The 25714-nt window shown below is 44.3% G+C and overlaps 1 protein-coding gene across 2 annotated transcripts in view; it reads right to left on the bottom strand.

Moving 5' to 3' along the window:
* The window catches only part of ATP6V0A4 (ATPase H+ transporting V0 subunit a4), a 28939-nt gene extending 3225 nt beyond the window's left edge, over nucleotides 1-25714 (bottom strand). Inside the window, exons 1-19 of one of the 2 annotated variants that reach the window (XM_062616402.1) lie at nucleotides 25372-25689; nucleotides 23332-23515; nucleotides 22770-22848; nucleotides 21873-21970; nucleotides 20409-20534; nucleotides 19913-20004; nucleotides 18728-18854; nucleotides 18328-18410; nucleotides 13787-13880; nucleotides 12227-12439; nucleotides 11659-11809; nucleotides 10713-10852; nucleotides 10217-10374; nucleotides 9665-9758; nucleotides 6397-6515; nucleotides 5286-5502; nucleotides 3604-3711; nucleotides 1544-1678; nucleotides 458-575 (exon numbers count right to left, since the gene is read on the bottom strand). In XM_062616402.1, the coding sequence (XP_062472386.1) occupies nucleotides 458-575; nucleotides 1544-1678; nucleotides 3604-3711; nucleotides 5286-5502; nucleotides 6397-6515; nucleotides 9665-9758; nucleotides 10217-10374; nucleotides 10713-10852; nucleotides 11659-11809; nucleotides 12227-12439; nucleotides 13787-13880; nucleotides 18328-18410; nucleotides 18728-18854; nucleotides 19913-20004; nucleotides 20409-20534; nucleotides 21873-21970; nucleotides 22770-22848; nucleotides 23332-23448 (2269 nt within the window). In that variant the 5' untranslated portion in view covers nucleotides 23449-23515; nucleotides 25372-25689. The other variant, XM_062616403.1, reaches the window with a different exon arrangement.

The following is a 25714-nucleotide window of genomic DNA, read 5'->3' as shown; positions in this document are numbered from 1 at the left end:
AAGTAACTATTTCAAGTCATTTGACATCCATCTGCATACCCTAAGCCTACAGCAAGTGCCTCTAGGGCAAAGAAGATATGGTTTCCATACTTCATTTATCTCTATGGACAGGACTACTCATTTGGACTGCACCTCCCTAACCCTAACCATGCCACACACCATAAGGACTATTCCAGAAGGGTGGTTACAGAACAGTGTGGGAAAGGGGCCCCAGCCAGTAAACACAGTCAGGAACTGCCTGAAACATAGCTACCAGGGATCACCACTGAAAACTAGAGATGGCCACCACAAAACTCTTGGATTGATCTGACCTAAAGCAAAACATTTTGACACACAAACGTCCACAAGGAGAACTTTGATTTCATGGAGAAATTTGTGGCAATAATCAAACACCGGCAGAAGCACTGATCAAGATGGAGTTGCTGCTGAGGTAACCAGCAGGTAGTCAATCACTCACGTGCATGGGCTAAGCTCAGTGCCCAGAGCCGCAAGTAGGATGCTGTGTTGGAGATGCAGCCAAGGCAGTATTCAATGGTATGGATAGCCTGGTGGACAAAGATGTCTCCAAAATTGAACTGAAACAACATAAAACCAAACACTTTTTATTAGTTCTTAATTCAAATTTTCCTGGTTAACAGAGCAACACTACACCAAAAGATCTTCACACTCCTCCCTTTTCCTTGCTATGAGCTGAGAGGCACAATGATATTTCCCAGGTAAAGAGACTGCTCTGAAAAGTGTCAGTTCTGTATGATCTTCCCATACACTATCCCCAAATACAATTCCAGTGAAAAGCAAATGTTCAGGAAACAGCTCATATTTCAGTCTTACAACTTCAGATCTTTATATGTCAATCCAACTGCTACCAGTCTTTGTGATTTGTTACAGAGACAGAAATTCTTATATGTAATAGGGGTGTTCAGATTGTCTACCTATTAGTATACCTGTTTGGGGAGATACCACCAAGTAAGCATATCTTCTAAGACTGTGAAGATTCCTCGTGACTGGGAACAGCCAGCCATATTCACACTTGATATTGTCGGTACTCCCTCCTGCTACAGACACTTTAGTCAATTTTTTAACTGTGTTGCTGCATACTGCAGAAGCCCTTGACAATATCTGCCAAAGGAAAACTTTTCTCCCTAGCCAACACTGCAGGCTGCCAACTTTAAAATGCTCCTTTGCAATTTAAAGGAAGGAAAGCTCACTGACTCTTGGGGAAGGCTTGACCTTCTCTGGGTGCAATATGGAAGTGAAAGAATTGTCCCTAGTGAAACAAAGCTTGAGGTTTGTAAGAATGCCTGTCCTCACCAAGAAGCTTGAGGCTTGTAAGAATGCCTGACCTCGCATTCCTAACAGAAAAATCAGAGGAATTCATTCTATGAAAATTCAAAGCTTACTCTGTTTAGAAACCCAAACTGTTACAACAGAGTGTATTGGTATCTTGTTAAAAAGAAGGGCTGGCAACTCTGCAAAAGCCTTCTGCTTGACTTTGTGTCTTCTACTATTGTGTCTGAATAATTTGCTGCCCACGTTTTCTTACCTCTTCATCACCATCTTCATGTCCTCCATGGCCACCACTGTGTTCTTCGTGGGAAGCTTTCTTGGAATGATTAGTCTCTGGGACATCTATCTCATTTTCACCTCCAGGGTTTCCTGAGACAGCTTGAGACTGAATCTTTCAGAAACAAAATGTAACATGTCTTTTGTGTCATGCTACAGGTTGATATCAAAATGAAGCAGACCATGGGACAGAACTCCATCAATAGCCCCATGGTGGGCAACATATAAAGGACTGAATCATGAGCATGAGAAAAATTTTAACAGCAGTCAGTTGTCATGGACCACAGACACTGAGCGTTCCTGCTGAATGGCTAATGATACTGAGATATTTTCCATCCTAGAGCATTTTCAGTGTTTCCAACTAACTTGAAGCTAGTTTCTACTCTCACAATGCACCTTTTATATCCACCATTAGAAGATTTGTCACTTTAGTCAAATGAGAAAACTGAGGCACATTAAAACTGATGATCTCAATTAGATGGGTGCAAATCAAAGGAATTAGCATCAAGTGAAAGAGAAATGGAGCCTGAAAGGATCAGGTGACTTTCTGAAGGTCACACAGCTCCTGGGATACAGGCAGAAATGCAGTTCAGATCTCTTGATTCATTTTGAATTGACAAAAATCTCATGACAACCCATCTTCTCTCCATAATGATTCTTTGCAGAGCTTTTCTAGAGGCCTGAACAACCTTATCTGAGCTTCTCTTCAGAAATGACAGCACAGCATAAGAATAGCCCTACTGTAACAGTCCTATTATACAGCATAACAAAGTATGGACCTCACAGCTTCTATCAGGTTCCATCCTGTCACTCTTTATAGCTTCCAGCAGGCTTCATGGACAAGGTCTCATGATAACACATTGTTTCCTATTGCAGCAGTAATCATTGTCACACCCACTTTATCTTCGCTTTACCTGAATGTCAGCATAGAGAACAGACTTTGTTGCAAACATACAAATCTGGGTAAATGCAAGATGTGATCAGACAGCTAACATGAAAATTGGGAACAGAAATACAGGGGTATAATAGGAAGTGGAGAAAAGCCGTCAGATGTTGCTAGCACAAAAGCAGGCAATGGAGTCAGCCATGTCAAGCTTTCATCCAAATCCCAGAAGAATGACAAAATAAGAAATTACAGCTCAGAGGCAGGGTTGCAAAGGTCTCCCAGGGACCTGGCTTTCTGTTATAGGTCAGAAGTGACTGGGCTGGAAAAGGTCAGGCAGCACAACCAGACTTTCTTTCTTCAAATGGAAACATCTGTGCCCTATAAAAGGTACTCCAGGCACTAACTCCAACTATAAAGAGAAGTAAATCCTGACAGACAAGTAAAGTCCTGTTAGCGTAATAAAGGAGAGAATTAATGAGCAACTGGGAAATTGCTGCTGCTGCAGTCAGGTGCTGAAGAGCTGGGCAAACCACAGAGCCCATGGGAAGGAGGGCTCTGTTTATGTGAAGGCAATCACTTAGGGAAGAAAGCACCACTAGAAAGCACACCACAGCTTGTGAATAAAGCCTCTGTCTCCAAGCAGCATTGATCTCTCCAAGGCCAGGAGTATCGCAGATGCCCTGCTCCTACAGAGCAGCCAATCAGTGATTAGTGGACTCACAACCTAGGTGTTTGCCCTATCTTGGCTTTATCAGCATTCCAGTGTTTCTAAACCTTCTCTGGGTTTGGATATGATACTTGAAAGAATTCTGTGTCAGCTTAACTCCTCTCTCAACAAACAGAGTATGGTCTTGTGAGCAAAGCTTCTGCTTCCCTTTTAGATGGTTCAGCCAAATACGCATACATATGCTTTTGGCACATGTGCTGTAAACCACAGTCTGAAATCACCACTGAAACTCTGATATGGTCTAGGGTGAGGCATCCCTCTCCGTGGCAGGGAGGTTGGAACTAGATGATGTTAAGGTCCTTTCCAACCCTGACTATTCTATGATTCTATGATATGATTCTACATCAGAGAAAAGCAAAATGAGACCTGTCTCCTCAGCTTTGCCTTTGGTGTACTGAATCCCTCTTGCCTGATCCACATCCCTTACCATGCGCTGTGCTTTCTGGTGGCTGGCTCGGAGGATGAAAGGTTTAATTAGGAGCATCCAGGGAACAGCAATCAGAGCAAATATGACCAAGAAGCTCTGCACTTCTTTCTGAAAGAAAAAACAATAAGGAGAGCAAAAAGTTGCTTTACTTCCTTTAACCAACAACATTTACAACTAGAAACCTGCTTGTATAAAATGGCATTTTTTTTTATACAACAGATAGATATACTCCTTGTATCAGTTGAGCCTCCTCTGGTTGTAAGGGTATGAAAATGAATGTATACCATGTAAGGCTCCAGAAAGCACTGCCAGCTAGAGGTTACAGGAGACTCAGAAATGAAATGTTTTCATGTTGGAAAGGGTTAATTTGCCAAAACCCAATGTTTCTGACTTGAACCTGGCTGTCCAGTGTCCCAAGTGAATGTCCTAACTGCTGAGTGAGCCAGTGAGTCTGCCTTGCTTTGATCAACTTAGAAATGCTGCAGTAAGAGCCAGGACATTCAAGTCTTTTCTTGGAAAGCAGGGAAACCAGGATATGTTCTATGTTTGCAATTCCAGAAGGAATTGAATCTCCATAGCTTAGGTCTGATAACACATTACCCTCATAATGTAAGGTGTTCTTGTTGTAGTGTGCTATCCCTCTCACTGTCCTAACACAAATATACTTTAAGAGGGTACAAAAAAACCCCAAATAACAAAACCAAACCAAACCCATCCCAAACTACAACCTTTGTATTATTTTAAAGCTGTCTCAGATCTCTGATGACCTTAAGGTTGGTCTCATACAATCTTTGCATTCAGACTACCCAGGTGGACGGCACAGACAGTTACTGGTGGGGCAGTGGGATAGGAATATGAGAAAAAAAGTACTGTCTTGGAAAACCTTTGGGTTGTGGCAAAGCAAAGTGTTATCTAAAGACTTTTTGATGGCTGGGAAAACTGTTTTCCTAAACTCTCCTGTGGCCTTTATGCAGTTACTTGGAACTGATCGGGGCTCTCTACTGACTCACCAGAAGCCCTAATACTGAACTCATGTTGAAAAGCCAGTGTGAAACTGTATAGATGTAAATGCATGCATCTGGCTGGAGGTAGCATTTGGTTGCAGATTCTTCACTGATGCTGCTGATGTAAAATCAAGCAAGAAAAAAAAAAATCCATGATCTGAGCAAATAAATAGAGATGACTTTAAAAGTTTTCTCTCAGGGGAGATTTCTTTTTTTGAAGTGAACTCCCCAGAGGAGGTATTTCTGATGAAAAGTTGCCAGAAAACCCTTTAGCTACTTCTCTTTTTCAGGTGCAAATATAAGTTTTCAAGTTTTCCAAAGAAGAAGCAGGAAATCATGAAGTTAAGGAAATGTGTGCCCAGACTTCAGGACAGCACATCTGCTGTACCCAGCTTTGCATATCTAAACACCCTACTTTCCTGTTTTTCCCCAAAGCATCTTAAATTGCATCATCATTCTTGTAAGGGTGACACTAAGAATGAGGTTTCCTCTGCATCACTGATTGATAGTTTCACTGTCCTACCTGTCTACAAGGCCAACACAAACATCACAGGAATAAACTTCTCTCACATGACTGGTAGTTGTGATTGAACTTCTGAGCCTGTTCCCCATCTCTATGCCCACTCTCCACACCACCCACTGCAAACCCAAAACCAGCTACAGTGGATTGATCCGTACCTGATGTAGATATAAGGGAGCATTTGAAGTGTCACTGTAGTTGAACAGAAACATATTGATGAAGTGGATGAGGATGCTTGGTGCGCTCTGGGATGAGTGGACATCAAAATGACACCATTTGAAAATAATCATGAAGACTAGGTACCCAAAAAGAGAGACAATAAAAATCATCTCTGGAATGAACTGAAGGATAATGTTTATGTATTTCTTGAAGTAGCTGGAAAGAATCAAGAAAGATAACTGCAATTAATACAGTAGGTATTAATTAATACAAGGTTGCACTCAAGTATGGCAGTACAGTACACTACTTAGTCCTTGGAAAATAACGTAAGAAACATCCAACTATCCCTAGCTAAGAAAGAAGTCTGTAATTGCAGTCTTTATCAATGAAAACCATTACTTAAATACAAAAGCTTTGTCATACTTCTCTTCTAGGTTTTTGTACTTTACCCATCAGTACCTCAGCACCTCAAAATATGATTACACTGAAATAAAAGCTAATTTAAAAACACATGGCTAATACACAAAGTTAAGCATTATACACTGAGGAAGTCACAACGAGGTGCAGAATCAACTCTGCAGGGGCAGTCCTTCTCTCTGTCATCTGCAAACACTTTCCATTCTTCAAGGTCACTACATATCTTCCCACTTTGGAGTCTCTCAAGACAGTAGTGTCAGCTCCTCCACTCTATCACCATTTCTTTTTTGTTGTTGCAAAATACAGAGGCAGAGATACAGACATGCACACCCAGAGATCCTGACCAGAGGCTCACTAAGCCAGGTGAAACCCATACATACATACAATGCAAATTTCAGTGTGGCAAGAATTATCGATAGTGGGAGGTGAGATTGTTTTTAAGCTAGTGCACTTCAGTATTTCCGCAGGATCAAGAATAAAAGAGAGAAAGTGATATTCTCCAAGAGAATATCTGCAATGAGACAGCTATCCTTCTGGCTTTCAGACTCAGCAGTCTGTACCAACAGTGATGTGAGTCAGTCAGTGCATGGGGCATTTCTGCTCGCACTGGGGAAAGGACAAAATTCAAGTCATTGGTCTGAGATATGAGGCTTTCCCTGAATGAAGTACACTAGATCAGTGAAACAAACTTACATGTGATTGAAGAGACTGAGTATCACCCCAAAAATCATGTGCACTATCCCTATGACAACTGACATCTTCATTTTGTAGGAGTTCAGGAAAGTCAGCTTGTTCAATGCAACATTCCAGATCTTTGGGGAAAGGAGCAGAGAGAGACAGAAAAACAAGATTTTCAGGTGTATGATCAATACCAGGTTTGTGAAAGTTCTTGCTTTGATACCACCCATTTATTCCTACCAATTCTAGTACGAAGATAAGAAGTGATGGAAATCTAGATGTTCCTTATAATACTTTTCACTCTGCCAAGCTTCCCATCTAAAAGGTAGAACCATAGAATCATAGAATAGTTTGGGTTGGAAAGGACCTTAAGATCATCAAGTTCCAACCCTCCTGCCATGGGCAGGGACACCTCACACTAAACCATATCACCCAAGGCCTCGTCCAACCTGGTCTTGAACTCTGCCAGGGATGGAGCATTCACAACCTCCCTGGGCAACCTATTCCAGTGCCTCACCAGCCTAACAGGAAAGAATTTCCTCCTTATATCCAATCTAAACTTCCCCTGTTTAAGTTTTAACCCATTACCCCTTGTCCTGTCACTACAGCCCCTAATGTCCCTCCCCAGCATCCCCATAGGCCCCCTTCAGATACTGGAAGGCTGCTATGAGGTCTCCACGCAGCCTTCTCTTCTCCAGGCTGAACAGCCCCAACTTCCTCAGCCTATCTTCATATGGGAGGTGCTCCAGTCCCCTGATCATCCTCATGGCCCTCCTTTGGACTTGTTCCAGCAGTTCCACGTCCTTTTTATGTTGAGGACACCAGAACTGCACACAATACTCCAGGTGAGGTCTCACAAGAGCAGAGTAGAGGGGCAGGATCACCTCCTTCGACCTGCTGGTCACGCTCCTTTTGATGCAGCCCAGGATACGGTTGGCTTTCTGGGCTGCGAGCACACACTGAAGCTGGCTCAAGTTCATTTTCTCATTGACCAGCACCCCCAAGTCCTTCTCCACAGGGCTGCTCTGAATCTCTTCTCTGCCCAACCTGTAGCTGTGCCTGGGATTGCTCTGACCCAGGTGTAGGACCTTGCACTTGGCATGGTTAAACTTCATGAGGCTGGCATCAGCCCACCTCACAAGCGTGTCGAGGTCCCTCTGGATGGCATTCCTTCCCTCCAGCGTATCAACCGAACCACACAGCTTGGTGTCATCGGCAAACTTGCTGAGGGCGCACTCAATCCCACTGTCCATGTCAGCGACGAAGATGTTAAACAAGACCGGTCCCAACACCAATCCCTGAGGGACACCACTTGTTACTGGTCTCCAGCCAGACATTTGCCTTTAACCCTGACCCACAAACTCTCTGTTAACTGCTCACCTGTCCCCAGACAGAGTTCCATACTCTCCAGCCTATCCCTAACATAAAGGGCAACTCCCCCTCCCCACCTGCCTGGCCTGTCTTTCCTAAAGAGCCTGTAACCTTCCATTCCAACACTCCAGTCATAGGAGCCATCCCACCATGTTTCTGTGATTATACCATACCCCCGTAGACTTGCAAATATCTCTAATTCCTCTTGTTTGCTCCCCATGCTACGGGCATTTGTATAGAGGCATCTGAGCTGAGCTCCAAATGAAGCCGGCTCATTGGCTGGAGCAGCTGGAATATCTCTACATTGCTCCGAGCATCTATTATAGGTGCTGGCAACTGACTGGGCGTGTTGGGATAAAGTATTATCCTCATTTATCAGAGGAAATAACAGGGATTTAAAATTATGGAGTGACTTTGTTTCAGTCCTCCAGAAACCAATGCAAAGGTTGGTACCAGAACCTAGATCTTTTCAGTGTCATTCCTCGCCTTTAGGAGGAGTCATATATCCTTTAGCAAAACCAGAAAGGGATGAGAAAATCCCTCCTGCTGCTGTGGAAATCTGTTCCACCTTTAACAGAGAAGTACCCAGGGCAAAGCATGTTCAAGCTTTCTGTCTGAACAAAAAAAAAAGCCTCATTCCAACACTTTGACCATGGAGATCAGATTATCATCTGCTTCTCTGCAGTAACTTTTCAGATGTGTTAGGATAGTAATCATACGCCTCTTCTCAGTCCTTTTTTATGCTACAGAGCTTCATGGCTGCTTCTCCTTTTTTCTAAAACTTTCTAGACCACACAGTCTTCTGACCTCAGAGATGGTAAGTAGATACCTGCTTTCAGACACTTAGTACCTGAACAGAACGAAGACAGAATTATTTGGGAGCCAAAATACTAGTTTATAAGCCTTTGTCCAACATGCTTTGCCTCTTCTTTAGCTATGGAAGAGGCTGCCTACCCTACTCACTTCAGGGTCCCTCTTTATTTTCCAAGATACACCTCAACCATCCTGTCAGGACTTGCAAAATGCAAAGAGTCATCTATCCTTCTGGGCAGATGACACCGGTAATTTCCACAGAGAGGGCCATACAAAGGCTGGTGCTTTCCAGTCCACACCTTCCCAGCCAGCAATCGTCAGCAATTCTTCCCTCCCAGCCAGGGGTGTCAGCCTCTCGAGCAGGCAGCAGCCAGGGTCAAGGAGGGGCTAGCTTAGGTTAACCTAAATTAAGAATGTGTCAGGGCAACATACAGAAAATTCAGCTTCCTCTGTCAGGACTTGAGTGCCTATGTCCTGGACACAGCTTTAGAGCTGGGTTTATGAAAAACTTACTACAAGGTCAATGTCTGCAAACTGGGGCAAGCCAGTGTTTCTTTGTGTGACCAAATGAAATGAGCATACATCCAGCAAAGCACAGATTAACTGGCTAATATGAAGATTGAAACAGGAAAGCTTGATGTTAACAATTACAAGGCAAGAAAAAGGAAATAGGACACAGAGAAAAAAATGCGGATAAGTTAACTGATACTGGCATTTACTTCACACTTCATACAATAAATAGATTGCATGGAAATCAGGACTTTGCCTTCAGACCTGTGAGGTAGCTCTGGAATGGGTTAAGTACTCGAGAAAGGAAACTTGAGTCCAACAGTCTGGTAACAGGTCAGAGACTGCAGCACAAGACCACTTTCTGGCAAAATCAAAATTCATTCCTGCTTACCATTTTGCTACTGCTTGTGCAAAATGGTCAGCAATATACATATATCCTTGACTGAAGCATCATGACTATGTAAAGAACAAGCAAAGAGCAAGAGGCAAAGAGCAGAGCTCAGGAGACAGAGCAGGGAGCTACGATGTACCTGACATGTAGAAACAGAACTGAAATACAAATTATCTTAGAGCAATTTAATTTAATTACCGGATCTATTCCAAATGGATATGGATTTCCAGAGTAGACTCCTGGGACTGCCGGATCCAGCTGCAGCACCGTATTGCCCAGAAGCACATCCTTGCTACAGGAGGAAAGGGAAATGACCTTTGCAGCTTAATCTCACCATATAAGCCTACAGTATATTTGTGAGATGTGCTGAGGGCTACCACATGGTATCTGTCACTGACTCCAGCCTTTCTGTGAACTGTTATCCTGGGCTTGTGTGTATGTGTGTTTGTAAATGGGTCCTACACAATGGCAGTCTCCATCACACTGATAATTCTCTATGCATTATTCCTGGACACCTGCAGATTTTTATGCACATCAGTGCCTGAACAAACAGTCATGTTCCCCGGGACTTTACATTTCCATTTCAATTTCAATAGTGAGCTCGTTTGTGTGTGTCAGACAAAACCTCTGATTCATTCATGACTGAATCCACAGCAGGGATTTCTTCCCTTCCCCACACAGACAGTAGCTATGTCTTTCTTTCAAAGTCTACACACTGCATTCGGTGTATTTTCACATTTAGCCACTTACTTCCAAGTGTTATTTTTAAACATGGGGATGATATGCCAGGAAGAGCCAAAGATGTTGAACGATTTGGAGAAACAGTCATTGTAGATGAAGCCAGTGTACATGGAGAATATGCCCATGAGCAGGATCAGGTAGCGCCCACTAAAAAAGGTGTTCCAGATCTGCAGGAAGAGAAGGCAGTGCCAGTCACCAAAGTACCTGCAGTCCCATCAAACAGTGGGCCTTAGCCAACAGGAGACATGACTGTACTGATCTATCAATATACAAAGATTCATAAGAAACTCCAGGTCCCTTGGGCCCATTCAGGTCTCTGTGTAGAAGGAGACAGAATTATTTGTCAAATCCCTGCCTCACAAGAATCTTTGAAGGATCTCCACTCATCCTTTGGGAGGCTGGATGTCTCCTTTATCAAATGGGGATGATGAGCTTTTTCCTACACTAATGGGGATGATGAGCCTTTTCCTACACTAATGGGGTGCACTAGCTCCCTGGTACTCACCTCATTAGTGCTTTTCTGGGCCAGAAGGCTCTTTTCATTAATGACCATCCAGAGTGCAAAGCCCAGCATGACAGCGCCATGGCCACAATCCCCAAACATCACAGCAAACAAGAAGGGGAAGGTAACGATAGTGTATGGAGCTGCAGGAAGGAAAAGACAAGAAGCTCAGCCCCTCCTAAACAAAAAGGCCTCAGCAGAGAAGCAGTCCATCCCACTCGCCCATTCCTCAGTGCAGCTGTCCTTAAAGGCCTCCACGATCCCTCCCCTACTCACCAAGTAGTCAGAGCTAGTACAGAACTAGCTTTATCATCAGATTGTCAGTATGACCTCCATCTTCCCTGCAATTTTGGTTTTCATTTCTTGTCTCACCATAATAAAAACCATGCGTAGACAACTGCATTCTGTTTTGTAACAGAATGATGTACCTGAAGTTTACTATCATCATGTTTCTCAGTCTTAGCCTCAACAATCCAAGTTCATCCAACCCTTCCTATGGTCCCCCCTTTCTAGGTTTCTGTTCATTCTCAGTGGTCTCTTTGAGATTCCCTACCATTATTTCATGCTTTTATCAGGTCCTTTAGAGCTTTTTTTTTTGCCTCAGCATGATGAACTCAACTCATCATGCTGAGGCAAAATATTATATTCGCCTTGTGAATTTAGGTCTTCTCCTCAGAGGTGCTACCTCACCATTTGTTCCCCATCCTGTATTTGTGCTATTATTTTGTAGTTATTATTTCTGCCACAATCAATCACTGAAGACTGAAGGCCAAATTCTTTGCCTGAGAAAATACATGCCTATACACCAAACAGTTTCACTTTTTACCACTAGAAAATGTCGTTCAGATATCTCAATCACCAATGAGTCAATCCTTTAGGATAGGGACAGAGCTCAAAGGCTTTACTTTAGCTCTAGCAAGCCAGGTGCAGGCAGATGAGTGTTTCTCACCTGGGTTAATTTCTCTGTAGTTGCCCACACCATATGCATCCACAATGTTCTGAAATCCTGCTGTGAACTTGTTGGTCCTGTTGAAGGTGGGTGGTGCCAGCCTGGTATGTATAGCGGTAAGGATAGGAGCAATAGTAGAGCCACTGCGCTCCTGCAAACCCAGTGACAAGGACAGACACAGTCAGGGTGGTTAGCAGAGAAGAATCAGCCCTGCAGCACTACAGTTTGTGTCCAAACACATGCAGGCAGCAACACTAAAGCGAGGCTCAAGAGTGTTATACCTCAACCCTTTTTCTAATATCCAGATTTTTCCATATTCTGTGCTATTGATTTGTTCAGGGAAAGCTGCCAGCACTGCTGACTCATGGGTCAATCACAAACCTGCTAAGATTTAATGCTGACCTTAAACTCCCTGAGGCCAAGCAGTCATGCAACAACCTCTACTTTAATTAAAACAGAAAAGGGAACACAGCATTAGGGTAACAAAGAGAAGTCTGTTCATACGGTCAACATATAAACAATAAAGTTTGGGTGAGATCTTAAGGGATCCAAAATGTTGGTCTCTTACCATTCCCTGCTGGAGAGCTCTTTTTATCCGGCTAGCATCAGTCACTGGGAACCAGATCTCTGCAATGACGCACTGCTGGGTGACGTCAATGTTACAGCAATTCAGGATGTGGTAGACAGCCTTTATTTTCTTCACCTTGATCCTCCAGGACCACAAGTTTTCTGCTGCCTCATGCAGCAGTCGCTGGCGATGAGACTTGGTTTGGTCTATCACCTGTAGGCACAACACAGTCAACGCCTGAGACAGGAAAGGTATAGGCAGCGTGATCTATGCAGCCGTTATTTGGGGAAGGCTGTTGGAAGAGGGTTGTGGAAAGGGAGGGCTTTGCATGAATGTGTGGAGTATCCTGGAGGACAGTGTGTGCAGATCTGAACACAGGACTGCTTGACACCAGGTGCACAATGGTGTTTACTAAGGACTTTCCCTGCATGGTCTCAAGCCTCTGTAAATGTAGAGGAGATCATTGGGAGTTACTGAGCTGTGGGATTGGCCATGCACTCCCACCCTGCCATCTCCTGCAAGCAGCTCTGTGCCATTAACTTGGGGCACATCACATCCATGAGTGTGCCGGCACTGCCAGAGCTAAAGCTCATGGCCCTGGTGGAACCTCCATGCATGACGTGTCCACCACAACCCTGCTGAATAAATGGGTGATGGAGATAATGTATTTATGGACACGTGTGGTCTACAAGTTCTGGAGAAACCTGGCTGCCCATGATGTTCAGAAGTGAAAGTCAGTTTGGAAGCAGTCAGTCACAGGTGTTCACAAGAGGGATGACAGCAGGATGTCAACTGCCGGATGGGCCACCACAGGCAAAAAGGGCTTCCATTTCCTCTGACCTTGGGATCCACTGACCGTCATGTGAGACAATACAAAGGTTACAGGCAGAAGTCCCTCCCAAATGTGTGAATTCCTAGTACCCTATGTTGATACACAAGCTAGAGTACCCATAACAACTGAACTTGTAATTTTTCAGCCCTGTGTTAAATGTTGGAATAAAGAGGTTGGATACGTCTACAACAGCAGTACTGGCTTTCTACTGCTAGTGTGACAAGCACCCAAGATTTCCTCAGTAAAGAAAACCTAATTTAAACAGAAAAGAAATCCTTAGAGTACTACAGTTGTGACCAAACAACTTTGTGAGCTGCTGTAAGATCTAGATGAAACCACTTTGGACCACGTGCAATTTGATTACAATACCTACAGCCTGCTGATGACCTTAAATCCCATCTTGTAGCCCCCTATCATAAAGTTTAAACCTCTGACCTCTGCATGGCCAACAGCAGCAAGAGTTTTTGGGTTCCTCAGATGGAAGGCAGTCCCGCAGCAGCTCCCAGGGGATATAAATGGGCAGTGCAGAGCACAATCACGTCTCCACGACCAGTGGGAGGACCACTCCTGGGCTGATGGCTTCAGGCCCAGCCACCAGCCAGCTCTTCACAGCCAGCTCCCAAACCAAGTCTGGGATCTGGCCATGGCCACAGAGAGTCAGACAGGACAAATGTTTGGGCAGGTCCCGCTTGCGGGATTCAGACCCCAGTAAAACTGCTGCCACTTACTGTGTTTAAGTCCTCGATCCTTGTGTTGACTCCATCAAGCATTTCTCGGCGCTCAGTGACAGACTCCGGACAGGGATAGACTGTGGCATGAAATCTAGCCTCAGTAAGAGAGAAATGAGAAACACCATTTATTTGACTGAGTTTTCTTCCTCTTGACGTTTTTCAGCTCAATAGGTGGGGAAAACATCTTTTAATGGGCCACTTTATTCCTTATCCAGTAGTATATTCATCTTACATAACACAAAGTTGTGTCTGGTCTCCCAGAAAGGTCAGAAAAGGTACATTTATTTCTTCATAACAAAAACGATCCTTTTGCTTCTTCTAGCTGAAAAAACAGTCTCTGTCTCAGGTGCTACAAGTTACATGATACTTACTATACACAGTGGTCAGCACCTCCGGCATGTCCACAAGCTGCTTGAGCAGCACAGAGCCACAGAAAAACCCACCGTGGCAAAGGCAGCTCCTTTAACACAGTAGCCAACAGATGTCCCTCTTGCACTGACGCTGGAAAATTACCTCGTCCCTGTCCCTGCACTACCGTATTCCAGTCACTGGGAGAAGGCATCAGCTGAGCTACAGCTGCAAGCAAGAAAACACTCTGCCTGCCTGCAGGCTGTGGAAGTGAAGAACTGTCAAAAAAAAAGGTAGAAAACAAAAAGAAAAACAAAAAGACTGTATTTCCAGGGTGAAACAAAAGCAGGATGATTGTACAGCCAGCTCTTGAATTCTGGTCCGTCTATTTGGCTAGACAGCTTGGGAGCAAGGGAATGATGGGTGAGAGCGGTAGCTTTTATGTCAGCTTAGATGTGGCCAGGCCAGTAGAAATGCTTTTATAAGCCTATCCCTAAGGCTGTATTTGGGAGATTCATAGAATCACAGAATACTTAGGGTTGGAAAGGATCTTAAGATCATCTAGTTCCAAGCCCCTGCCATGGGCAGGGACACCTCACACTAAACCATGTCACCCAAGGCTCTGTCTGATTCAGCTGTCTTGTTTAGGATGGTATAATTTGGGTTTCTAATACGTGAGTGAAGGTCTTAACTGGTCTTAACCCCGTGCAGGTGTTGTATACTGCTTCACCTGTAATATGCAATATGACTTTCTCTAGTACAACAAGTCATACCTGTGTAAAGGTGCTTACACTAGTACAGCACAATGCGATATTGTAAAGCCATTATGTGAACCCAATACAGCCAATTAGAAATAAGTTGCATGTCTCTCTGAAAAATGTACAGCTACCTGTTCTGCCTGCAAAACAAGTCCCAGAGTATACTTCATGCATGAACAGCAGGCACAAGGAGTTCCCAATGGGACACTGCAGATCACAAGGTGCTGCACAAGGTTCTGTGCCTACCAGCTTCAATGGAACTGCGGTGCTACAGTAACTAAAATAGCAGAGACCCCTCATCTTTTTCCTGTAGTGCTTGTGCCAGCCCTGACACTTCAAGCGCATTGTAGTAAATGTTGTCCTTCAATATTGCCTCAACAGGTTTGCAGGAAGGGATCTCCTCTTTACAGAGTGGAGATCTGCCCACCTAAGGCCGCACACCTCTACCATCCTGCAGCAGACTTGCGCTGAGTTAGGGTTGCAGAAGGGCTGCCTTTCTGCATATGAGATGAATTAAAAGAAGATGTCACAGGGTCATGGGGGTCTATCCCTGTTTAAGAGACAAAAATGTACATGCTCTGTGTACAGATAAGCATAACGTTCTGGCTTTGTCTGATCACAGAATATGTCACCACCTGCCTTCCAAAATCAGTTCCAGCACACACACAAGTGAGGACAGTTGCAAATCGAATAAAACATGTTGCGGTTTCCGAGAGATCAGAACAGAACCATGTTCAATGACAGCACGCGATCTTCTGCTAAACTTCCCTTTCCAGAATTGAATCTCTCCTTACTCAACACCTGATATTCATTTCCAAAGGTTATTCACCCTACCTAATTATTTCCATCTTCTTATTCTTCACAGCTCTTAGTTAATTTTTAATAAGGATTTTTAATCAAACTTGATAGCTTATTCCTCCATGCTGTACAGTTCCCCCGTTTCCAATAACGTTATAGCAGCACTGTTGCTTTGATGTTTTAACAGCCATTTTGCATACTGAGTATCAGCTTTGCCCTAATGGCACAGACATCTCTCAAAGCTCCGGGAGAATTCAGCAGGGAATCCTTACATTGATAAACCCAGTTTAGTATTCACATTAGCACTGAGGCAGCCGCAAGAAAAGGAGGAAGAGAAAAATTCCTACATTTTCCTCCTCCCTGCTCCCTCTACACCTTCCACTAATAAATTTGTGCATGGACTTAATGCTCATGAAATTGGCAGACTAATGTTACCAATTAGAGTCAAGCAGGGACTACAAACGTAACCTGAGGCACACTGCTCTGCAAACAAATCTTAGCCTGCCTTGCAGGAGACTGGCTTATACCAGTCCCATGATTTTTGCAGGGTATTTACTTGTCATGAATGATGACTTAGTGCTAAGCAGAAATGTCCTGCTGGGGCTGGAATGACAGTGCCATCTGCTTTAGGTACAGTTAACCCTGCCTTAAAGATGGACGAGACCAAAATAACTTTGCTTGTGTTCCAGGGATGACTGATGGCCCACAGAGCACAAAAGAAGAATCACGGGATTAATACATTTAAAAAACTGCCACTCAGCAAAACATTTCTATATTCATGCATATTAACAAGCAAAAGATTTGAAAGGGAGGAAGAAAAAAAGAGAAGATGACTTCAAGGGTAGCCTGATTACCTGGCAATAAACAAAAACTAGCGCACTAGCACTGCAAAGGATATCCTGTGAATTTGTCTTAGGTAGGTATGTTTTCCTTCAGTTACAAGAGGCTGAGAGAAACTAGTCCAAGTTCCTTTCTATGAACCTACCACCACATCCATGCTGGTAACTTATAACAACTTTGCACATGGTGGCCCACCCTTCAGGCATCTGCTCATGCTCCCAGCTGCACCCTGCTGCAAAAGGTCCTGCCTCCAGCTTGGATGATTCCGGGTTCAATCAATACTGAAAATGCTGACAGGAATTGCATTGCCTGTTCTTTTACTCCCACCCCAGTAAAAAAAAATAAAAAAAATAAAAAAAATAGTATTGTGCTTTTGACTCCAGGGAATTTAAATTGCTGCAGGGGAAGGAAATGGAAAATAAAATCCTCCAAAATGCAGCACCTGCAGCATTCTGTGGGCAACCCCAGTCAGCTCTAAATGTATGGACAACTTGTAAGGCTATCAGCACAGGGGCAGATGCAATGGGAAATGGTCACCACCAGCAACTGCCTATGAGTGCAGAAAGAGAGAAGGGTACTGAACAGCATCTAAAAAGCAGGCAAGGAAATGGGCCATAGGCAGGAAACTGTAATCCAGAAGGAGAATGAGACTCATACTGGCAGCAGCAAGCTGATCCTGCACAGTGGTGATGGCAGAACTCCCTCCATGTCTGAGGTTCAGGATCAGAAATGAGCGACTGAGAGCTGGGAGTCTTCCCCAAGATGGCCATGCTCCCATGGCTGCTTCATAGAGATGCCCACCTCAGGAGTGCTGAATTGCTCTCAGAATGAGCACTGCCCTTCACTGCCTATAGGTGGCATCTTGCAGGGCCCCCATTTCTAACGCACGAATTGCTAATTGTCTAGTCCCCAGGGATCTGTCGCTTCATGGGACTGAACTCAGCTATCCCAGCTGTATGAACTGATCTTCCTGCTTTTATTCTGATTAAATGCAGGATGTAAGGAAAGACCTGCCTTAAGTGCACAGGTCGGGTAAGAGCAATTGCTCACCCCCTCCCTGTGACCTTATGCAGCCCACAGGTGCTTGGCTGACCCCACTTGTCCAAGGGGATATACCTGAAATGGATTTGGTGACAACAGGCAGATCCTGTCGTCAAATCTGTTTTACACCGCAACAAAGCCCATTGGTCATCAGCGTTATGAAAGAGTAACAAAACATTCAACCTGAATTATCTTTTCAAGATGCTTAACAGGGTGGAAACAAGTCAGGTTGCATGAAGCTTTCATTTCTTTCCTGGGCTCTATCTCTGATTACACAGATATTGCTCAAAGGCCTTGGGAAAGGACTGAATAAACTACAGCATCCTCTTTTTCACGATGGAATGCAGGAAAGCTTGAGAACAGGTTGGGGATTACCATGCTCCTAGTGCCCAAGTTAGGGCCCCTGGTTTTCAGGGGAAGGATGCTGAGTATTTCTTAAAAAACAGGCCCCTTTAAGATATCCCAAGTTAAAAGCCTAATGAGTGAAGCTTGAAGACCTTTAAGTCACTTTGGAAAATTTAGGACATCAATTTCCAAGTGCCAAGGTGATGGATACCTTTCATAATTAGGAGCAGCAGAGCTGAGGAGCAGAAGGAAGGTCAGTGGCAGAGCTGACTGCTGGAGAGCTGGAGATCTGGAGAGCTGATTTCCAGCTCCAAAATCAGCCATCCTGAGCTGACAGGTAAATACCTCCATGGGAGTCTGCCATGGAAGTACTTACTTGCCTCTGCCTTGCCCACAGGCCTGCCTTACCCGTCACAAATCTTCTTGACTTTTTGCTTAAGCTGCTCTCCTTGATAGAAGATAATGAACACATTCTTCTTCATCTCTTCTCTCTGCAACATAATTCAAGCAGAATTTGATCCTACCCAGAGCAAAGGGTCCCTGTAACACAGCCACCTTGCTAGGGTTCACAAGCATCTTAACCAGGCAGGAAAAATAAGCGTCAATAATGGCAAAAAGTGAAAGCAATGTCAAAGAAACTTATTCCATCCTCAAACCTTCCCACCTTTGTTCTACAGGCGCCCTCAGACAGACACCCAGCTCTGGTGAGGCAGCTGGTGCTGCAGCACAGCCAGGGCACCAGTTTGGTTCCTGCATGTCACAAACATGCATGAGGAGTAGCATGAAGCAATAACAGGTTGGCACCTACTGTCACAGGGTCTTCTAGGGCAGTATCCATTTCGGTGTACCTCAGGTAGACATTTCCCCTGCAGGCTCGCCACAGTAAACGCTCAAAGTGTACCATCCTTTCCCTCCTGATTACCCCTGCAGTGAATCTGAGCAGAGTTAAAAGATAAATAAATTACAAGACCATTCTAAGTCGTTTAGGACCTGTAGCACAAATTATTTTACAGTCTCTTGTTTTCTAGTCCATGATAGCCATGGCGCTGGTGTAAACACTACTAGGAAAGAAGTCCTTGCTCAAGCCTGGCCCTTGTCTCCATCTGCTGACTTTATCCTGTTGTTCTTTCTTTTAAACATTCTAAGTCCTCCCCAGACCAACAGAAAAAGAAGAGATGAGACAATCCTAGCTAGAAATAGAGGAACAGATTGAGGCTTAAAGTCACACACAAAGTGCCTGAATGACAGAGGAAGAAGGCAGCTATTCTGAAGTGGTGGTTTATCTTTACTCCCTCCTGTTTTCCTTTTCCCAGAAAGCACTAGACTGCACCTTTGCAGCATGACATGCTGGTATACACCCACCAAGGCTAGCCCTCTGCAGGCATATGTTTGCTTATAAGAGTTGAACAGGACTTCAGAAATAGCAGCATGAGCAGATAAAAACACTAGCCTGGAGGATCACTATCAGCAACTTTCACCACACCTAGCTGATGTATACACAAGAAAAAGCTGTTTGAGTCTATGCTGTCCACTGAATTACCGTTAGCAATACGCACAGTGGTGTTTCTACTCTCTTATCTCTCACCCTCGGTGCCTTGCTGCTTTCTATCACAGACAAAGCCCACTGCAAGCAACCTTACAGCTTTTCAGCTTTTTGTGTGCTTAGACATCCATCCCTAAGAAGCAGGCTGGTAGCCAGATGTCTGTATCCAGAAGCCACAGGTGAGATGTCAATTTTCAACCAATATCTACTAGGGGGTCACTGGAACTGGTGGCCTGAAAGTGAAAGTCCATTTGTCCCACTGATCCATAACTTGACCATAGTTTTAATGATAACTTTGGAGGACAGTCGCTCTTTCATCTTCATTAAACAGCTATGCTGGAGGGGCTGGTAAGCAACCTCTGCTAAAAAGCCTAAGGAAGTGTACCAGTGTGAGAGCAATGAAGTGCAGGTGGGAAGCCTTCCCAGGCTGGGGCCATCACCAATACACACCCCAGCTTGGCAGCTGCAGCAGGAGTGCTTTTCAGCTCCAGCAGTCCAGATGTGTCTTCACTGAAGAAATCATCTGGCAGATTGGTTTCTGCCTGGAAAACATTAGTTTAAAAAAAAAAAAAACAAAACAACATTCAGCATTTCCAGCTTGAAAACTCTTTTCACATTTTTCTCCTGACATTTTCTCCCCAAAGTTAGCATTCCACAAAGATTTAGACCAAAGGGAAAAAATAGGTGAATTGCATCTTAGCAAACGAAAAGCATAAATGCAGTTTTCAAAGAGATCTGGGAACCAATTTCTTGAGCCCCATTGACTCACGGAGCAACGCAGGCTCCAAAGTGACTGCGGTGCTTTTGCAAACATATCTTACTGGCTTGTGGTAAAGTCTGATGGGTTTTGACTAAAACTCAGTAATAGCAACACATGCCAAATGAAAATACCAACACTTTTAGGAACCTTCCCCATCTCTGATAGAAAAGCAAAGAGGCCTCTCACCTCAAAGAAGTCCTGAGTTTTTTTCAGCAGATGTTTGAGCTCCATCAGCTCAAGGAAGTTCTGCTTCAGTGTTTGCTGGTTCTGGTTGGCTTCCAGCAGCTCAGCTTCAAATTTCTCCAGCACCATCTGTTTAGGGTCCAAGCATATCCATAAAAACTCTGAAGGAGACCAATGCTTCAGGTAATACCACCTCTCAAACAGATGGTTGGGTTTTTTTCCAGGAGGGAATACAGAAATGTTCAATGAGCAATTTTGTTTTTAATAAACACCGTGTTTGTAGGAAGATATTCATCAATGCCTCATTTTCCCATTGCCACATTCCCTGATGGATGCTTTGTCCTTCTCTGGCATTAAAGTTCTGACTCACCTGACCAAAGCACAGACAGGTAAGTGGGTGCATGGTGTAAGGGTATTAGCCTGTCTTGGCATTTCTGTGGTTCCCGCAGGACATCTCAGATCAAGATGGACTGGCTGTCACACCTACAGAAGAGGCTGACTACAAAAGCAGCCTACATACAGCCATTAGCTTAGGTTCACAGCTATCAGACAAAAACTATGTGAGGATGAGCATTCTATGTGGGTCTAGAAACGTATCAGGTAACCACCTTGCTCATGAAACTGAAGCCCTTGGAAAGCATGGTATTTCTTTCTAGTCATGAACATGTACAGCATTTAAAAATTACCCTGTCAGTAACCTTAGCTTCAAACTGAGCTAGAATAAACCATCCCTTGCACAACCAAAAGCAAGGCCTCAATGTTACAATATCACAACCATACTCCTACTAAGACAGACAGCCCTAAGGTTTTTATGCAATGAAGCTGGTTCTAACATCAGCTTACCAAGTTCCAGTATTTAAAGGGTGGCTACAAAGAAGATGGAGACTCCCTTTTTACAAGGAGCTACATGGAAAAGAGGAGGGGTAATGGATACAAGTTACTCCAGAGGGGATTCTAGTTGGACACAAGGGGGAAATTTTTCACAATCAGACACTGGAATAATCTCTTCAGGGAAGTGGTGGATTCCCCAACACTGAACATTTTTAAGATTAGGCTGTACAGGATGCTGGAACATCTAGTCTAGGTCATGCTTTGCCAAGAAAGGTTGGACCTTTGAGGTCCCTTCCAACCTGGTATTCTATGATTCATCACCCCAAAAACCTTCTTATTCTCTCCTATAGGGTGATGGGGGCATTCTGTGGTAGTGATACCTTTCCACTAATATGTGGGACCTGAAGGATATTTCACAGAGGATGGTAGAAAGACTGGGATCCTTTGGAACATACAGTGAGACGAGGGTTAACCTAACTGCTGAGACAGTAACTTTGGGAACACTTCCACAGGCAGGGAGAGCTGTGCCAGCCTCAGCTACTGGATGCTTTCTTGCAGGGGAGGGTTGTATCAAGCACATCACAGACATCCTGGTGCACATCCCCTTCTCCCCTTGGTCCGCTCCAAATTCTGTACCTCCATATCAATCATCTCCCGAGGCAGAGGGGTCTCTGGGTATTTTTCTAGTTTGAACATCTCAATACTGTCTCCCTCAATGTGATTTTCCAGAAAACCTGCAAGGAATGGACACAGAAGTATCTATACAGAGTTGTCCCCGTTGCATCATCTTGGTCATCAGCTCCTGCTAAGGCCCCTGTCAGGACTAAGGCATCACATGGAGGTGTGACAAGGGGAAGCAATATACAAGGGCCATCACCCAAATGCATATACGCAGCCATCAAGAACTGGACACCTGGCAGTATCCTTCCTCAGCAAGAACTCTTGTTTCTCCTGAAGTCATGGCAGCTGGAGCCCTGAGCCCCAGAACCTACAGCCAGCATGGAATCCCCTTGCTTGGGCCAGTGAATAAGGCATACAGCAAAGTCAGGTTTCATTCCTCTCTCTGCCAATGGCAAGTGCTATCACAGTGGCTATAGCACTGGTGGGGAAGTGCAGAACTCACAGAGCACATGTCCATGGGACAGCAGACACCACAAGCATTGCTGGTTGGGCTTTAAGGATTTGTCCCCAGGCTGAAGCCCTTGGCCACAGGAGGCATGTGTACACTGGTGTAACAGTCAGGTTACCTGGATTAGCCTCCTGCCCAGCCCCAGATTTATCCTGTGATTTTATATAAGCTCATTAACCTCCATTCAGTTCAGTTAACCATTTTCAAAACAGGAGCAGCAATTTATTACCCATATGGGGTGAAGTGGTAATTAGCTGACGCATGCACAACATTTGCAGGGGCTCAGATGAAAACATCACCATTTCGCCACTAATTCTGCTCCAGAGTGTGAGAGCACTTAAAGAAATAAATCCCACACCACCAGTTGGCAGAAAGCCGATTGCATTTGACAAGCATTTACTTACGCATGATCCTCTCCAAGGATTCACACCTTCTCACTTCATTCACAAACTTTCTCTGGAAGCTGTTGACATTCACATTCAGCTAAAAACAGGAGGGAAAACCAAGCCTGGAGGCTACACGCTGCCATGCTCATTTTTAACATCAGAAGAGAATGAACGCCTTTGGTGCAGCCAGCCAACACCACTGCATCTAACAGACACCCAGTGACAGGGCAATACCTTGGGTTTCCCTTATGGCCAAGGACATTGTGGCTCATTTCCACCAAGTCTTGCTGTGACAGGAAGTGTCTGGGATGGACTTTTATGGAGAGACCCCCTGCTTTATGGTGGTGGAAGAAATCATCCTAATGTTGTGCAGAGGGTGCAAAGCACTGGATGGGTACACAGGGATAGGTCAGGCCTCAGCATGGTGATTTGCTTTTAGATCAGCTTTTGGGAAGTCCCACTATTGCCAAAGGCTTTTTGACCACCCTGCAGGTGCACCTTCCCCAACTCCTTTGAGGGAACGATAAGCACACCCCAGGGAACATCTCCCACAGCTCAGCACTGGCTAGGTACTACTCACATCTCTGAATTGGACTAGACCCAGCTCCCCGAGCTCGGCCACACAGCAGTAGGCAGCCTCCACCTGCAGGAAGAGCTGCATCAGGTTCATCTCCTCACTCCGGAAGATCGAGGCCATTTTGCCTACTCTCCTCCAACCTGGGTGTCTGTGGGGGCCTTGATGGCAGCAGCACAGTCTTCCTTACCTAGGGAGGTGCCAGAAGGTGAAAAACACTGCAAGAACACTGTGGTCACTGAGCCAAGATGCTGGAAGCTAACCCAATGCTACCCATTTTGTCCTTCAAAAGGTTTCTTTACCTCCTAAAAGCCTCCTCAAACCCACATGAGGCTTCATCCCACCAGAGCAGTGATGAATGCTTAAGTATGCATGTGACACAGGGAAAGAGGACAGATGATGGGCAAATACCCTGCCCTGTCCTCTGCCAGACCAAAGATGCTTCAGGCCACTGCACTCTGGGCCTTTATTTGGGTTTTGGACAATGAGCTTATGAAAAAAACTCGTTTCTACTTGTCTTCCACAACACAGAGAAGAAAAATCATTAATTTCACCTTGCAATTAGATGGGTGAAAGAGGCCTGACTCGTTTTTATCAGTTTCATTGGGAGGGTGAACACAGCATTGTGAACACATTTGGAACATGTTATATGGGAACAAGGAGAAGAGGAGACTGTTTAATTTAAATTAAACTTTCATGTTTAAATAGCATTTTCTCCCTATAAAGGACTGTTTTCAAAATGACGTGCATTTTACAAAAGAGCCTTTTGTCATATGCTTCTTATTGACTTTCAATAACCTGAACAGACAAATTGCCTTTAGTTGTTCTTGCACAAAATTAACTGATCAGCATGCACAAACACAGTAATTATTCTTTCCCAATGAGAAAGATGCAAGTAGATACACTTCTTGCATGCATATAATTTTGTAGCAAACTTACATTTTGCAAATAGCAAAAACAAAATCCCTTTATAACCTCACTTCTACTTGTTGTCAGGGATGGGAAGTCAATTGTCTCTCTCTCTCTATGAACCTTGTCTTGCAACACTTTTAAAAATGTGGATTCTAATAATTTTCTTTATAATGTGAAAGATTTATCTTAAATATGAGAGAAACACTTTGCAAGACATTAAAGGCTTGTTTAACAGGAGCACCATAGTAACAAGCCTGTATTTGCCCTATCACCCTGTGAGTTTTCCTTTTCTTACTCTCCGTAGCCATTCACTAAAGAATTTAAGATGTTGAAAATACAATATATGATAACAAGTAGCTTGTTAAAAGAAAACATAGAACGTGCCAGCTCCAGTGGGTTGAGTAAGGCTATAATCTTTAAAGTTGTTTGGAAATGTCTTAGCAAACTATGTTTTTCACAGGAAAAAGACACAAAAACTGCAAGAGAGCCTCACTACACATCCAAGGAAGTAAAAAAAAAAAAATTCCTTAGCTCTTAGTTTAAAAGATCATCAGAATATTCCACCTTAACTTCTTTAAACTGATAATTGTGAAGGGACTAAAATTTAAAGCAGGTCTGTGCTTCTAAACCTGCAGTTAATTTCCATTAGAAAAAGCATTAAAATCTTAGACTTAAAAGAACAAAACTCAAATGCAATATTTGGAAATATCTTACTTAAACTGCTTAAAACCATCCATACCGAGGGCTCTGCTTTTCCTCGGTAATCAGTCAGTGAAAACCCCCAAAGGCTCACTTTCATCTTGATTTGGAATGAGAGCAAAATGAAGAATAAAAAGAGAAACCTCTTTCCAGCCAGGAAATCCTGCCCAGCCCTGCTGGAAATGCAGAGCGTTCACCCTCCATCCATTCCTGCAGATACAGGAGGCTTCCCAAAGGCACCTGCTGCAACCATGCCTCTATCAACATCCGCCCTCCCTCCTGGTTTTTGCTTTGGCAGAGGAACATTTAATTTCCCCAGTCGCTGTTTTCCAGCAGTAGTGCACTGGATTAAAGTGCATTAAAGCGCACCGGGTTTTGAGCAGGGTAAACCCCAGTGCTGAAAGTCACTTTGGGGAAGGTGTTACTCAGGTTTACCTCTCAGCCACCGCGCTCCTTTCCAGCCCCTGAGGAAGAGGCGAGCTCTTCCCTTGGCTAGCCGCGCGTCCCGTCAGGCGATGACAGCAGGATGGTGCTTTGGCATGGCTGCAGGCACCTTGCTGGGCAAGGAAGGCAGTAAGCGAAGCACCCAGGCCAACTGTCCTGTCTCGCACAGGGCACAGCAAACCTTCTCGTTTAAAGTCAGAACTGGTCTGGACCAGAGGAGGAAAACCCCTTCCGTCCTGAAGCACCCCCCAGGTGGTCTGGACCCAGCGCTTTCTGGCTTGGTCACAACCCTTGTGTCAGGTCTGCGATAAGTGTGAGCTGTGTTGCAGCAGCA

The sequence above is a fragment of the Pezoporus occidentalis genome, unplaced genomic scaffold, assembly GCF_034315485.1.
Source record: "Pezoporus occidentalis ecotype Australia unplaced genomic scaffold, CSIRO_AGI_Poc_V1 ctg19, whole genome shotgun sequence".
NCBI classification, from domain to species: Eukaryota; Metazoa; Chordata; class Aves; order Psittaciformes; family Psittacidae; genus Pezoporus; species Pezoporus occidentalis.
This window is presented reverse-complemented; position numbering and strand designations above follow the sequence as displayed.